Raw genomic sequence first — 15,328 nt, forward strand, 5'->3', positions numbered from 1 at the left:
GTTTATTTTCCACTGGAAATAATTTAAACTAAAAAATTAATATCAGAGTTTTCGTTGCAAGATTTTTTTTCAGTGTAGGAAAATAACCATCGTTAATCACAAGAATTGGACTGATTTTATCAAGGTTTAGTATTTATTTGAAGAACTTCTTCTGAAGACATTACAGTTCTTAAATCAACCCCTGAAGCACAAATAAAAACCGCGTGTTTTGATATGTACATGGAAGCAAAAATCCAGTGGATCTATTCATAGTTCTCGATCTCGTCCGAGACTTCAGAAGATAAGCGATCTGTGATTTAGATGGTAGATTTGTTTTATCAGGTACTCAACATACTTTATTGCTTTCTTTTCCATCTATCCGATCGAACCCCTCCAATCAGTTTGCAGTGTTTTTTATTATTATAGGCATAATGATACCAGCAAATACTTTCGATTATTCTAGCTCAATAGTGATGCATATTCACCGTCGTCAAAGTTTGTTTTGTTCGTATATGCTAACCACAATTGACGTAAAAATATTACATAGATCGTTTCTTTTGTAAAATAAATTGTAAAATTTACTTATCGTTGATCTTCATCGGTTCTCCCTCTGGTGCTTCTCGTTGATTTTGATGCTCGCACCGCTCGCTATTTGAATTCGAACTGGTTCTAGTGGTCGGTTCGCAAGCATCCGAAATAGTTGTTCTTTGCAAAGCTGATGAAATTAATTTCACCCTGTCTGAAGCTATTGATCCACCCACTTCGGCCGAGCCTTCACTCATATCGGCGTCCTCACTAGTTTCTGCAGGTGAACCACTTCCTGCGATGTTTTCATATGGATTGCTCATCGGTGTAGATTCCGAGGTGGACACAATTGCTGGGTTCAGCAGATTTTTCAGAATATTCGGATTGATCAGTGTGTCGAGATCATGCTTTTTAAGAAGCTTCTCTATTTCCAATTGATCAATAGCAGCAGCCATAGCAGACTGCTGCGAGGAATGATCCGAACACCCGGTCAAACTACGCTCTGCAACCTTCTTATCCGATGACATCGAATAAGAGGAAGTATTTGTCGTCATCGTTAGTGCTCCGTTCGGATACTGTCGGTTAGGTTTTTGTTCGATAGTGTCTTCCGATGGGTTTACCCATCCGTCATCATCGGTCTCATTGGCTTCGGTATTTAGATCCCTTTCGAACTCTTCATCTGGATCATCGTTTTCATTACCGGTCACATCGAACAGGCGAGCTTTCAATCGTTGGGTGATTTCTTCCAATTCAGTAAATTTACGTTTAAGGGCACGACTAAGTGAGGTATTACCCGCATCGAGACCTGCACATTCAACGTCGATCGAAAGTGGTATTTGGAAATTGATACTTTCGTTTAAATTTTTATAGAGCGATACGTTCTCCATTGGAGTGATATTAACCTAAAGTATGTAGAAGAAGAATCAGCATTTTTAGTAAGTTACGAGTGTGAATTGATGTCAGCTTTTTTATACCTTTATCTGGCCGTTGCATCGACCTGAGAAATCCATTATGTTATACCAACCAAGAATGCAAGGCATTCCGTTCATCAGAACACTCAGATCTACAGATGAGAAACCTACAACCGCATCTTCCATTGGTGCCGGTAACATTCGACATTTGGCTAAGTCGTTGTTATTGACTGCTTTACGCCAAACCTTCAAAATAAAGCATTTCTCGTCCTAAAGACGCAGTAAAAAAAACATTATTAAATCAATAAACCATCATCCTTCCCTAACATCGCTGATTTGTTACTTACATTAATCATCAAATCCACCGGTAAAAATACCTCGAGCTTTTTATGCCAGCTTGGATTCGAAGAATTTTCGACGACAGCTGTTGTATAGACAATTCCTTCGTGAGACTTCACCGTATTTGCCGTTCCAGGTTGCAGATTATATCCTTCGAATGTTACGTACGAACTTGGTTCTACTTCGATTCGTTGATTTCCTCCAGAAGTTGTACATGTTCCAGAATTCCTATTCTTATTACGCTTACCATATTTTTTACTAACATTCATCTTCGGTAAATTGACTGCTTGTTCGATTTCTACGGATACTTTGAACAGTTTATCCCGGGAAGCATGATCAGAAATTTTGAAGCATTGTGGACCAGAGTCAGCAGGCTTATCAGGAGCTGTGGTTGCTGATGTTTGCTGTGTCAAGGCCCGTTGTAGATTTTCTAGCAGGTCGGACGTCTGCCGAAGCTGCGGTTGATTTGCCTGTGAGTGGTACGAGGGAACACTTTTCGTTTCGGCAAAGTTTTGATCGTAACACGGAGCAGTGCTACGTTCCGACGAAATCGGCAACCGTTGAGCTAGATTTTCAATGAAAGCCGAAAGCATATTAGCCACTTCGGATTGCTGTTTGCCGGTGTTAGAAGTATTTACTGGATTGTAGTCGTCCTGACTACGCTGTTGGCAAATGGCTGTCGATGGAGTTATCATGCATTCCGGTGGAGGGGAGTTCGTCGGAATTGATGACGTTTGCCCTGCTTGAGCATTACTGAAACGTTACACAAATTAAAAGAAGAATCACTCAATAATATGCTTCATTAAAAGAACCAAAATCAGAAATTGCCACAGTAAAATAAACTTACCTTAACAATTGCTTTCCTGGAACCGTCGGCATATTTCCAATAACTGGTGCATCGCCGGAAGTGTGCTTAAAGCCACGGGATAGCTTGAAGTACTCGATCTGATTTTCCGTTCCTATAGCTAGAACGGCCTGAACTTGTCCGCAAGGATCGGATGCCAGAGGTGATCCGATGCCGCTCCATCCATCGATCGAAATTACTGGAAGTTTGGCACGAGCCAAGTGTTCCGTCAACTGAGCGTCACGAAACGCTATATAAAATTGATGCAGCGGAAGCCGTGTGACGCCCACAAGTGATTCGGCTGCATCCGATGATTTTTGCCAGAGCTCTACCAACATGTGTTGGTTCTTGGTTCTCTCCAAAAAGCTTGCATGCGGTATTACCGGGAAAGTGATCAAATAATTGAAAGAATTCTGGTTCTGACAATGTTCTGTAGTTAGCACCGGACTATCCTCGTTCGACCAGAAACCGTGGATTACTAAAAAGTATCCACCGTTTTGAAGAGCCGGAGCATCCTTTAGATGTCCAAAATGAAGTATTCCATGTAAAAGACTTCTCGACAGCTCCTCCGTCTCATCTTTGGAGGCCATGGTTTTAGAATCCGGCATGCTTGAAGTTTTCTCTGAATGAGAGCGTAATCCCGAACCAATTTGCTGTTGGGGTGGTAAACCCTGGCTTTGAACGGTTTTCTCGGTTAATTCATTCGACTTGCGCTCGTCTAGAGTGCAACAGATAGGGCGGCCTCGACAATTATTCCAATTTGGAAGTTTATTACAACACTTGATTGCAGATGATTTAAATGACCAACACGGCTCAGAAATGTCACATTCACTAGAAGTGCTGCTAATTGAAATATTTTCTTTTCCCAACATCACGGCATCAACTAAATCCGCGCCGAAATGAAGCCCTCGGGCGCCTAGCTCTAACCGAACGGTAAGCATTCCAAGAGCAATGTCGTCTGCGACCAACCTAACGGGGCATCGTTTGTAGCAAGAAAATCGATTGTTCAACAGTTCGTCTAGTTTAACAGTGGCAGAACCTAACAGAACAATTTTTTTTGATGATCGATGATGAACAACTTGACCTAGGGCTAAATAGACCACAAACTCAAATTGAAAGTTGTCGATTTTTTGTGGCCAATTTATTTTGGTGGTTGCTTTTCCATTAAAAAATGTTTCTCCATCATCGGAAATCGACGTGGAGTTGAACTTGATTGTTGACCTGGAACTGGATTGGAAAGGAATTTCAACCTTAACCATAAAACCAATATATGGTGAGGATGTTGTTTTTGATTTTTGAAAAATTTCATTCAACCCTGCCTTTGTAAATTTTAGCGTTTCAATACAAAACAGAACGGAATCAACGAATTTCAGGTACTCTCCTTTTCTGCACTGCGGTGCAGTATCAAACTTGCTTAATGCGTCCATCAAGCTCGCCGTTGGAGAAATGCTACATATTTCACTTAAGGTGTCGTCTTCAGAACCAGACATCGCTTTTCCAAGTAAATAATTGAGCACTTTGTCGCGTGAATGATGATCCAAAGAGCGAAATTGTTTCACCTGTTGAAATTCAACATCGGTTCAAACTAGGTCAATATATCAGATTATTTTACATACCTCGTGTGTATAATTTGCTACTTGCATTACAACTGAATCGCCTTGTACAACTAGATCCTGTTTCGGTGCTATAATCGGTAGCTCCTTTTTAAAACTCTGCACCATTGTCTCTTTGTTTTGTTTATCCTGATTTTGGCAAAGTTTATCAAATTTTAAATTAAACTCAAAACAAATTTCTCCAAGCTTAAAACCAGTTTTGCTGAGAATCTCTCCTCTGCTAGTAGCTTCTATTTGAACAAATTCACCCGTACGAAAATTTACTATTTTAACCGGAATTGGAACTAAAGCAGTTCCAATTAAGCTGCTAGTTCTGCTTGACACCAGTCGTACATAAACTGGTTCCGCTGCCTGCAAATACTTCCGAAATAGTTCCTCGCTGGTCAAAATCCCATAAGGAATTTGCAAAACAGACCGCGTTTTGCCCTGTTCCCAATGTAACCGGGTACTTTCCGAATCAGGCAGTTTTTTCGGTTGACCCCACCAGATCAGTTGAATATCAGCAGCTGAGTAGCTTTTAGCACTTTTCCAACGAATGCCTTTAGTAGGAAGGCGGATCTCTAGTGTTCCTCGCCGGCGGCCATTTACGTTTGGGGGAAGGGTTGAAAATTTTCTCTGAACTGAGTTCGTACGAGGTTGGCCATTGTTGGCTAAACCAATGCAGGAGTACATATTTCACGAAACGATAACATGATTCTAGTTACGTTGCGAGATTTTTTTCATAGGAAAACTTACTTATTATTTGATTTTTTCAGGGAAAAATACCTACTTTTACTTTGTTTAATAAACGATTTCAGTCCACAAATGTAAAACAAACCTGATAGAGGGCGCTAAACGCAACGAAATTTGCCGTCAAAACAAACCCCGCGGTAAAACTAAGTTAAAAATCTACACTGAGAATTAAGTACATGTAGCTTTTGTTCCAAAATGGACCAGTTTCTGATTGGCTGATTTTGATGTTGCTCCCCGAACGTTGTGAAAAAAAAACCTTTGCAGGGTACGCGAGCAATGATGCCAAGTATAAAGAAAATCAGAAAACAAGTTTAATAAATAAAATGTATAATTCTAGCTCACCAATGAAAATTTTCAGAGCATGTTTCCGTGTTTTTTCAACCTCATCTTCAATAAATATTTACAGAGACAGCACTGTGTATTTAAAATCAACGTCAAACAGCGATCACTCTAAACTCTAGACAATCTCATACTAATAAACTCATGTCATTCCAAAATAAGTTTCTCTAATCTCATTTAATCCCAACTAGTCTAGATAAGTTTGGGTAATTTAAAACTAATCCAACCTAGTTTTGCCTGATCTTGTTCGAAGTGTATCTGTCATTCGAGCTCCCACGCAGAGATGCCATTTATACAGATTTATCTGAATTATACAGATGTTTACCTAAGACAAGACCTGACATCTGGGGGGGCTGCTTTTGTTCCAAAATGGACCAGTTTCTGATTGGCTGATTTTGATGTTGCCACCTGCACATTGTGAAAAGAAAAAACTTTTGCAGGGTACGCGAGCAATGATGCCAAGTATAAAGAAAATCAGAAAACAAATTTATTAAAATGTATAGCTCACCAATGAAAATGAAAATTTTCGGAGAATGTTTCACTTTTTTTTCAATCTCATTGGTAATAAATGTTTATAGTGGCAGGACTGTGTAATTAAAATAGGCATCAAGCCGTTTTTCTTTTTAGTGAATTAAAGTGTAACCAAAAAAGATTTGTTAAATTAGTGTAAACTCGAAAGTGTGTTTTGTTTTACGAGAAGAATGAACTGTTGTGTTCCACACTGTGGTCTCATTAAGCATTTCCATCCAAACCTGACTTTTTCCGTTTTCCAAAAGATCTGGTAATACGTAATTCGATTTTTCGTTCAACATGAGATATTTCGTGTTTTGTCATCAAAGCTCAATTAATTGTTTTTAAGCATTAATATATAATAAAGAAATGCATTCACCAAAACATGTTTTATATTTATTTAAAATCAAAAACCTTAAGTCTAAAAATTTTAATGTAATATTTTTTTTAGCATAGTTATCAAAAAAATCTGTAAATATGGCTACACTGTAGCCGATACGTTGGTATTTATTCCACAGGGCGAAAATGACGCGAAGAATGATTCGGAAGGAAGAATAAGAAGCCAGTTGTCAGGTCTTGTCTTAGATTTTTACCTAGGACAGGACCAGACAACTGGCTTCTTTTTCCAGAAAAATATTTCTCTTCTTATTCCGGTTGCTCCCTGCTGTAAATAATAAATGCCTCGCGATCACTGTTGCCAGTAGAGATAATTATTCATTCTGAAAACTTTCTCCCCTTATAACATGCAATTATTTATCATTTGAAAACACTTAGACAAATGTTATATCGGTCAAAAATATAGCTCTGAATTCATTTTGATCAGATAATTGTTTTGAAGAAAACGTTTAGTTGAAACAGCTTAATAAAATTTTTCTAAAACACTCAATTTTGGGTAATTAATTTTTGCAGCTTTATTAACTAAAGTATTCAACATATTCTATTTGAGAAAAATAATAACATACAGAAGTATCCAAACATTCGGTGTTATTCTCAACCAACATAATCAATATTCTCGTCCATATCACACTTCGTGATTTCAGGCTTTCTCTTTGTAGCATCCAGTGATTGTTGAATGTACTCGTATACTTTCCGCATTGACAGGACTTAAAAACAAATTGAACTTAAATCCTATTGAAATTAATAATTTTGAAAAGATGAACCCGAAAAATGAAATATCCAATATCAAGCTACATTGTTACCGACGATACTGACAACACTTTTTATACCACCCTGCAGTAATAATGATTTCAACAACTTGTACTTGCTTATGTCAATTTCAACCAATCATAAGCTGGTCCGAAATTGGTCCTAAAAGTGGATTAACAATTGTCAGGTCCTGTCCTAGATTTTTACATGCGCATACAGATTTAATACAGAGTACAGATTTTATATAGATTTCTCAAATTAAATACAGATTTATACAGATATCACAAAAAGTAAGAAAGAATTTGATTGACCATATTAAAATGAAAATTTTTTCGTGCAGCTGTTTAATGATGAACGCTGAAATACATTTATATCATAATTTGAAACCAATTTGAACTGATGTTCAAGGAAGTCATGGCGTCATGAAACTTTAATGTCAGATTGAAAAGTTGTATGACCTGACTTGACGTTGCGTATTGGGTGTTTGAATTCCAAGTCATCATTTTCAAACGAAAAAAGTATATGGATTTAAAATTCAATTGTGGTTGATAACAAAAACAATTAAATTTCGTCGTTGAATGTTCTTTTCAGTGCGGCAAGGACTTACGATATAAAGGAAAGCTCCTTTCATCTGCCATTCTATAACAATAATCTAATGGAATAACATCTTTAAACATCATTTTATTTTCGAAATTTCCTTTCATTAGTGAATACAGATAAATACAGATTTTTTATACAAAGCAATACAGATTTTCTATGAAAATATCTGGCATCTCTGCTCCCACGTTTACAGCTTCTTATGTCAGAATAATGCTTTTCCAGATCTCGGCTAAACTTCTCTAATCCCATTCTAATCCAGCGAGATCCCTGCTAAACTTTTTTACTCCCGGTAAAACTTGTTTGAGTTCAGACAAAGTTTAGAGTGATTTGCTCCTTGGCGTCAAACCATTTTTCTTTTCAGTGAATCAAAAGGTAATTAAAATCTAAGACAATACCTGACAACTGGCTTCTTATTCTTCCTTCCGAATCATCCTTCTCGTCATTTTCGCCCTGTGGAATAAATAACAACGCATCGGCTACAGTGTAGCCATATTTACAGATTTTTTATTAACTATGATAGGAAAAAAATATTACATTTAAATTGTTAGACTTTAGGTTTTTGATTTGAAATGAACATGAAAAATGTTTTAGTGAATGCATTTCTTTATTATACATTAATGCTTAAAAACAATTAATTTAGTTTTGATGAAAAAACACGAAATATCTCATGTTGAACGCAAAATCGAATCCATTGTTGGTGTATTACCGGATCTTTTGGAAACCGGAAAAAGTCAGGTGAAATGCTTAGTGCGACCACAGTGTGGAACACAACAGTTCATTCTTCTCGTAAAACTGTACACACTTTCGAGTTTATACTTATTTAACAAATCTTTTTTGGTTACACTTTAATTCACTAAAAAGAAAAACGGCTTGATGTCTATTTTAATTACACAGTGCTGCCACTATAAATATTTATTAGCAATGAGATTGAAAAAAAGTGAAACATTCTCCGAAAATTTTCATTTTCATTGGTGAGCTAAAATTATACATTTTAATAAACTTGTTTTCTGATTTTCTTTACACTTGGCATCATTGCTCGCGTACCCTGCAAAAGTTTTTTCTTTTCACAATTTGCAGGTAGCAACATCAAAACCAGCCAATCAGAAACTGGTCCATTTTGGAACAAAAGCAGCCCCCCCCCAGATGTCAGGTCTTGTTTTAGATTATAATAGATTCGTTAAATTAATGTTAATTCGAAGCTATGTTTACTGTTATGAAGTGTTAAATTGTACTTTGTGGTCTTACTAAACATTTCTATCCCAGCTTGACTTTTCCCGGTTTCCAAAAGATCCAGTAAAACGTCAACAATGGGTTCGATTTTACGTTTAACTTGAAAGAGATATGAAGTGTGTTGTCATCGAAGCAGAAATGAGGATTTGTGGCATAAGTCAAACTGTAGGAATGTTAATGAAATATAGAAACTAGATTTAATTTTAGTTACATTTTCTAAATGGTAAAAAGTCAGATGGTTTTACTGATGTTCCCTCGATAAAAGTGCAATAGGGCAGACTTGAACGAATAACGACTTTTCGTATGGAAACAAAATTTACAATTTAAACATTCTTTAATAAAGCGATTTGTAGCTTCGTTTGAAGATAGGAATCGATAAAAAACCACAGAAAAGATCCAGGAATTGTTTAAAAAAAACACAAAAAAGATTAATAATTAATTAATTAATTGGATTACAACTGTTCAAAAAACTAAGTTGATTCATTTGATTTAAAAAAAGTCATTATCAATTTAGAAAAGCGATAAATTTTGGCCATTTCAAAAAAGGTGTTGTGTTACCGGCACTCCAAGAAATTTCACTAAAAATGGAAAATTTTAATTAATGTAGTAGTTTTTTTATCTTTAAATAACAAAGCAAAACAGATAGAACTGAAAGCCACGTTGGCTTTATGACTTTGTCTGTTTACCATCTTCGATTTAATGAGAGCTGCCGCATCTCCATGAGATGCTGGTTTCCGCTGAAAGCAACTCCGAGAAATGCATTTTGTTCCGGCGTCGTCAATACGATTGGTCCGATTATGATTCAACCTGAACACTGTTGACACACACATAAGGAAAAGAGTGTTTTACGATTCCTGCAAAGTAGATTGCTCCAAGTGTTGAACCCAGTCGCGAGGCTGTCCGTCAAAAATTGGTACTGAGAGGCCGCCGATATGCGCTTAAGGCACAGGATTTCCGAAGTCAGAATATGCCATAGGTGAAAGGAGCTCCTGTATTGTGAGTCATCCAAACCCGTTCCGCGTTACTGTGATTGTTCCTGTACTGAACACTTGTCTGCATATCATTTTGTTGTGAAGCCGTGTAGAGAGTTTCGTGATCATTTTCGAAAGTGGTTCGAGCACAGACTAACAGACAGGACACTCAAATTAGATTCTTCAATCATTTTAACGGTCATTTCGAATATTCCTTTATTTGGGACAGTGCTCACATGTGTCATGATGGCGCCACGTTACCCTATTAAAAACATCCTGTCTGTCATCTAGACTGTGTTTATTTTTTTCATTTAACAACAGAGTTGCCAATTATACAAAATTACCTGTAATGTATTGTTTTGTATACGTCCATGCGAATTTCATACAGGATACAGATTTAATACATATTGCCAAAACTATATACATAATTGTGCCTACTTCTCATCCTCCAACGCAATACAAAATCGAACCCGTTTTGTTACAATATTTACTTGCTTCTGGTCTGCCGCCACTTAATTTCGGGTGAAAACTACCAACACAATAAAAAATAGTCTAGATGAACAACGCTGAGTCAAATAAATGGTTACCTTCCAACATCGCGAAAAAGTTGAATTTATTATCAACATAATCCAATAATTTATTGCGACTATTCATTTTCAAATATTTGGATGAAATCAGGCATCCTTGCAAGCAGCTGATCGGTGTTGACAAACGAGGGGAAACCAACTAGTAAAAAAACTTGTACATAACACAAGGGGTGTACAGATAGTAAATAGTTCGCGCAGTACAATATAGGTGGAACTAGTGCATCACGAAAAATTATTTTTATAAGAATTTACTCATACTGTCATGTCTGTTAGTCTGTGGTTCGAGCATCCGCATCGATAAATTACGAAACACTATTTATCACTGAAAAATCAAATCATCCGATTCCCTTCTACGCCTCTGAGATAGTTTCAGCTCTGGAGTTGGCTGGATCAACCTTCTGAAGGGATGTGTCGAAAAAAAGTTGAGTCTGGAACACGGATAGGAATATATCTTGAATGGTTGATTTCCTGTGACATATGGTTAAAATATACTATCATGAATCTTGTTTAAGATTGAAGCTCGACTAGCCTTTCGAAGTTATTAGTAACCAGCGAATTCAGTACCTCACATCTTGTTAGCAGTCGTGATGAAAGCTCCCAAAAGCGATCTTGCAATAAAAAAAACTCCTGCCAGAACTAAAAAACTCATTTTATGTGTCGAATGCTAAGGCAATTCGCAAACAACGATACTGAATTCGCTCTGATTTGATAATATGGGAGTTTGCAGCGGAACGAAAACAAACGCATCCATATTTCATCACTAAAAGTATCGTTGTCTGATACAATTTTATTAGATCTTCCGGATGACTACCACACCAAGATCTTGTTATTGTTCGAAGAAAATATACTCTCTGTTGGCATTTTGTTATCAGTTACCTAATGTGTCCTCTCCAAGTGCATTTGGAATCAAACCATACCCCGAGGTATTTAAAAGTCAAAACCTGCGCGATGGTTCTTTTCATCATAAGAAGCTGTAACTGCGCGGGATCATGTTTTCTTGAAAAGACGACCAGCTCTGATTTCTCCGCAGATGAACCTAAAAAAAAACAAGTTATCTAAGGTATCTTGCAATGATTTTGGCATGAGCATGAGCATGAGCATAAGGGCTGAGCATGAAGCATAAGCCTTACAGGAGACCCAATTCGCCATGTGAAAAATACATGCGCTTCTCTGACAAAAGGTTGTGCAAACTATTTATAACCGCTGGAAGTACATATTGGTGAAGCTTGTCTGAAAGAACATCGATGGAAACTGAATCAAATGCTCCTTTAATGTCTAAAAATACAGATGCCATTTGTTGTTTTTGAGTGAAAACAATTTGGATGTCAAACGAAAGCAATGCAAGGCAATCATTCGTCCCTTTATTTCTACGGAACCCAAACTGACTATCTGACAACAAACCGTTCGTCTCGACCCAAGTATCGAGACGTCGAAGAATATTTTTTTCGAACAACTTTCTGGTGCACGACGACATTGCAATGGGTCTATATGAGTTGTGATTGGAAGCTGGTTTCCCCGGCTTGTTAATGGTGATAACTTTCACTTGCCTCCAGTCAGGTGTAACAATATTTTGCTCAAGAAACTTGTTGAACAATTCCAACAAACGTCTTTTTGCGAGGTCGAGCAGATTCTTAACCAAGTTGAATTTAATTCTGTCCAACCCAAGAGCGTTATTGTTACAAGACATCATTGAAAAGGGGCTATCAATGGAACCATTATTTGGGGTGGACTCCCGAATAATGCTATGCGTAGGAACAGAATCTGGACAAATTTTCCTCGCAAAGTCAAATATCCATCGGTTTGAGTATTCCTCACTCTCGTGTCCTACGTTACGATTCGTCTGTCCGTGTTCCAAAGAGTGCTCATTGGGGTTTCTCTTGACAAGCCTTCGACAAAATGTCTCCAATAGCTACATTTCTTGGCACGAAGTATACTCTTGTACTTGGTTTCTAAAACCATGGATTTTTCAAAATTCTGAGGAGATCCTCATCCGCTTTTTAAAACGTCCTTAAAGCATTTTGTTTCACTTGTTTAGCATCTGAGCTCTCTTTGTCCCACCAAGGGTTTGGAGGCCTTCTGTTGGTCGATGGACCAAGAAATCGTTTGGTTTGTGCTTGTTCTGCGGCCTCCAGAATCGAACAAACGAAAAAGTAATATTCTTCCAGCAGGGGGAGTTCTTCTATTGAATTTAAGACACTTGAAATATTACTTTGTTATTTAATTCAGTCAATATTGTTTGTCAAATCTTATGGAATATTACCTGAATTAGAAATGCATTGGTTACTGCTAATTGAAATGATGATTGGTAAATGATCGCTACCGTGTAATTCAGGAAATACTTTCCAGGTGCAATCTAGTCGAATTGAAGCCGAGCAAAGAGATAAATCTAATGCACTTGAACGTTCAGGAGGTCTTATGGAATCCGTGTCATGCTACCCATATTCAATACTGTCATGTTGAAATTTTCGCAAATATTATATATTAAGGATCATTGTAAACGGAACCCCACATAATTCCGTGCGAAAGAAATCTCCCAGAATCAATGGTGGAGCAGGGAGGGCTTCGACCATTTCATTAAACTGTCGTTGTCCAACTTGAGCTTCTCGAGGAATATGTACCGAAGCTGAGCAATTGTCTTTTCCTTTAATGTTTATTTGGCAAGCAACTTCAAGATTTAGAATTATTGAATGCTGCGAAAATCCATTCTACAATTTCTGAAAACTTCAGTAATCCTGTTGGTGAATGGAAACGGGGCTCACTGGATTATTGTCTTTTCTTGTGCTAGTTCCTGGATTGGTTTGTAAATTTGACAAACCAGAAAGCACAGTTCTTAGTGTTAAATTTGGCTTTTTAGATTTAACACGGAGATCTTTTTTAGAAGGTGTAATTTGATTTGTCTTTTTTGGTAATTTGTGGGGGCACTTCTTCCTCTTAACAGAGGCCTTGAGGAGAGACAAACGAAGTAGCTGCACTATTTTCATTAGAGTCAGATTCCTCTGACTAGATTTGAAAAATCGTTTTTGCCTTTCTCATATAGAAAGGTTATGCAATCACTGTGAAAACCGACTTTTGAACCGAGGCCCGGAGGGCCGAGTGTCATATACCATTCGACTCAGTTCGTCGAGTACGCAAAATGTCTGTGTGTGTATGTGTGTGTGTGTGTATGTGTGTATGTGTGTGTGTATGTGCGTATGTGTGTATGTAACGTTTTTTTGCACTAACTTTTCTCGGAGATGGCTGAACCGATTTTCACAAACTTAGATTCAAATGAAAGGTCTTGTGGTCCCATACAAAATTCCTGAATATTATTTGGATCCGACTTCCGGTTCCGGAATTATGGGATAAAATGTGCAAAAAATTGTGAAAATAAGTGCACTAACTTTTCTCAGAGATGGCTGAACCGATTTTCACAAACTTAGATTCAAATGAAAGGTCCTGAGGTCCCATACAAAATTCCTGAATATTATTTGGATCCGACTTCCGGTTCGAGAGTTATGGGGTAAAATGTGCAAAAAAAAAAGAAAATATGTGTTTTAACTTTTCCTATAGATGGCACGACCGATTTTCACAAACTTAGGTTCAAATGAAAGGTCCTGTGGTTCCATACGTTATTCCTGAATTTCATGCGGATCCGACTTCCGGATCCGGAAATATAGGGTAAAGTGTGTTAAAAATTGTACACCATCACTGAAAATGGGGAAAAACCTTAAAAAATTTCTAATTCGACCTCAAATCTTTTTTAATTTGATGGTTTTTATCAGTACACGGTCAAACAAACCGATTTCGGTTATTCTTTTAAGAATCGAAGAAAATTTTTTTTTGCCTTTCTCATATAGAAAGGTTATGCAATCACTGTGAAAACCAACGTTTGAACCGAGGCCCGGAGGGCCGAGTGTCATATACCATTCGACTCAGTTCGTCGAGTACGCAAAATGTCTGTGTGTGTGTATGTGCGTATGTGTGTATGTAACGTTTATTGCACTAACTTTATGGGGTAAAATGTGCAAAAAAATGAAAATATGTGTTCTAACTTTTCTCATAGATGGCGCGACCGATTTTCACAAACTTAGGTTCAAATGAAAGGTCCTGTGGTCCCATACGTAATTCCTGAATTTCATCAGGATCCGACTTCCGGATCCGCAAATATAGGGTAAAGTGTGTTAAAAATTTTATACCATCACTGAAAAGAGCGACAAACCGTAAAAAGTTTTCTAAATCGACCTCAAATCTTTTCCAATTGACATTTTTTATCAGTTGACGGTCAAACAAATCTATTTCGATTATTCTTTTAAGAATCGAAGAAAAATATTTTGAAGAATACCACAGTATTATATATGATAGTTTGATTGATATGAGAAAGGCATCATTAAACCACTAGGTGGATTAAAACCGGTTTTTTTTTGGAGTGAAGGGACATCAATAACTTTTATAAGCCTTTTGCATATGTGCGCTTAGACCAGGCCTTTAAAGAAAGCTTAATTTTATCTTCACGCAACTTAAATGCAGCGCATACTTCAAATCGTTAACAACAACTCGAATTTTATCTCTATTTACTTTAGAGATTTCTACAACTTCAGGGTAATGTGATGTTAAATCCTTTGTAATGTAAATGTAATGCCTTTTCTTTGCGTCGAAAATACAAGTGTCTGTTTGCTTCTATATTCGCCACAAAAAGAACGTTCTGCTATTACACACACATGACATGTCGGAATGACGCTATCTCCTTTCTGTTAGATGTTACGATTGGGTAGGTTTTGACCCAAAATTTGGTAGCGGCTGGTAAGAGTGTACAATGAAAATCAATTCTACCAATTTGTGAGTAGAAATCATTGTCGAGCTCTTCTATAAGGTATCCAAAATTAGGTCGTTATCTATTCAAGCTTTGACCCTTGTTACCGTTCTCACTTCCAATTTCACATTCACTTCACGTACATGTCACTTCACTTAATTTTGCTTGTTACCAGTATCACGCACAGTGAAGTAATCGCCGAAGTGACAAAAA

General features: G+C 37.3%; 1 protein-coding gene across 1 annotated transcript; it reads right to left on the reverse strand.

Moving 5' to 3' along the window:
- Positions 1–376: 376 nt before the first annotated feature.
- On the reverse strand, positions 377–5,050 carry LOC131435922 (uncharacterized). Its single transcript, XM_058604216.1, has 5 exons — positions 4,215–5,050; positions 2,602–4,157; positions 1,763–2,507; positions 1,479–1,685; positions 377–1,406 (listed from the first exon to the last, which is right to left on the reverse strand). The coding sequence occupies exons 1-5, from the start codon at positions 4,881–4,883 to the stop codon at positions 558–560; spliced, it is 4,026 nt and encodes a 1,341-aa protein (XP_058460199.1). The 5' UTR covers positions 4,884–5,050; the 3' UTR covers positions 377–557.
- Positions 5,051–15,328: the final 10,278 nt, after the last annotated feature.

Source organism: Malaya genurostris, chromosome 3 (genome assembly GCF_030247185.1).
Source record: "Malaya genurostris strain Urasoe2022 chromosome 3, Malgen_1.1, whole genome shotgun sequence".
NCBI lineage: Eukaryota > Metazoa > Arthropoda > Insecta > Diptera > Culicidae > Malaya > Malaya genurostris.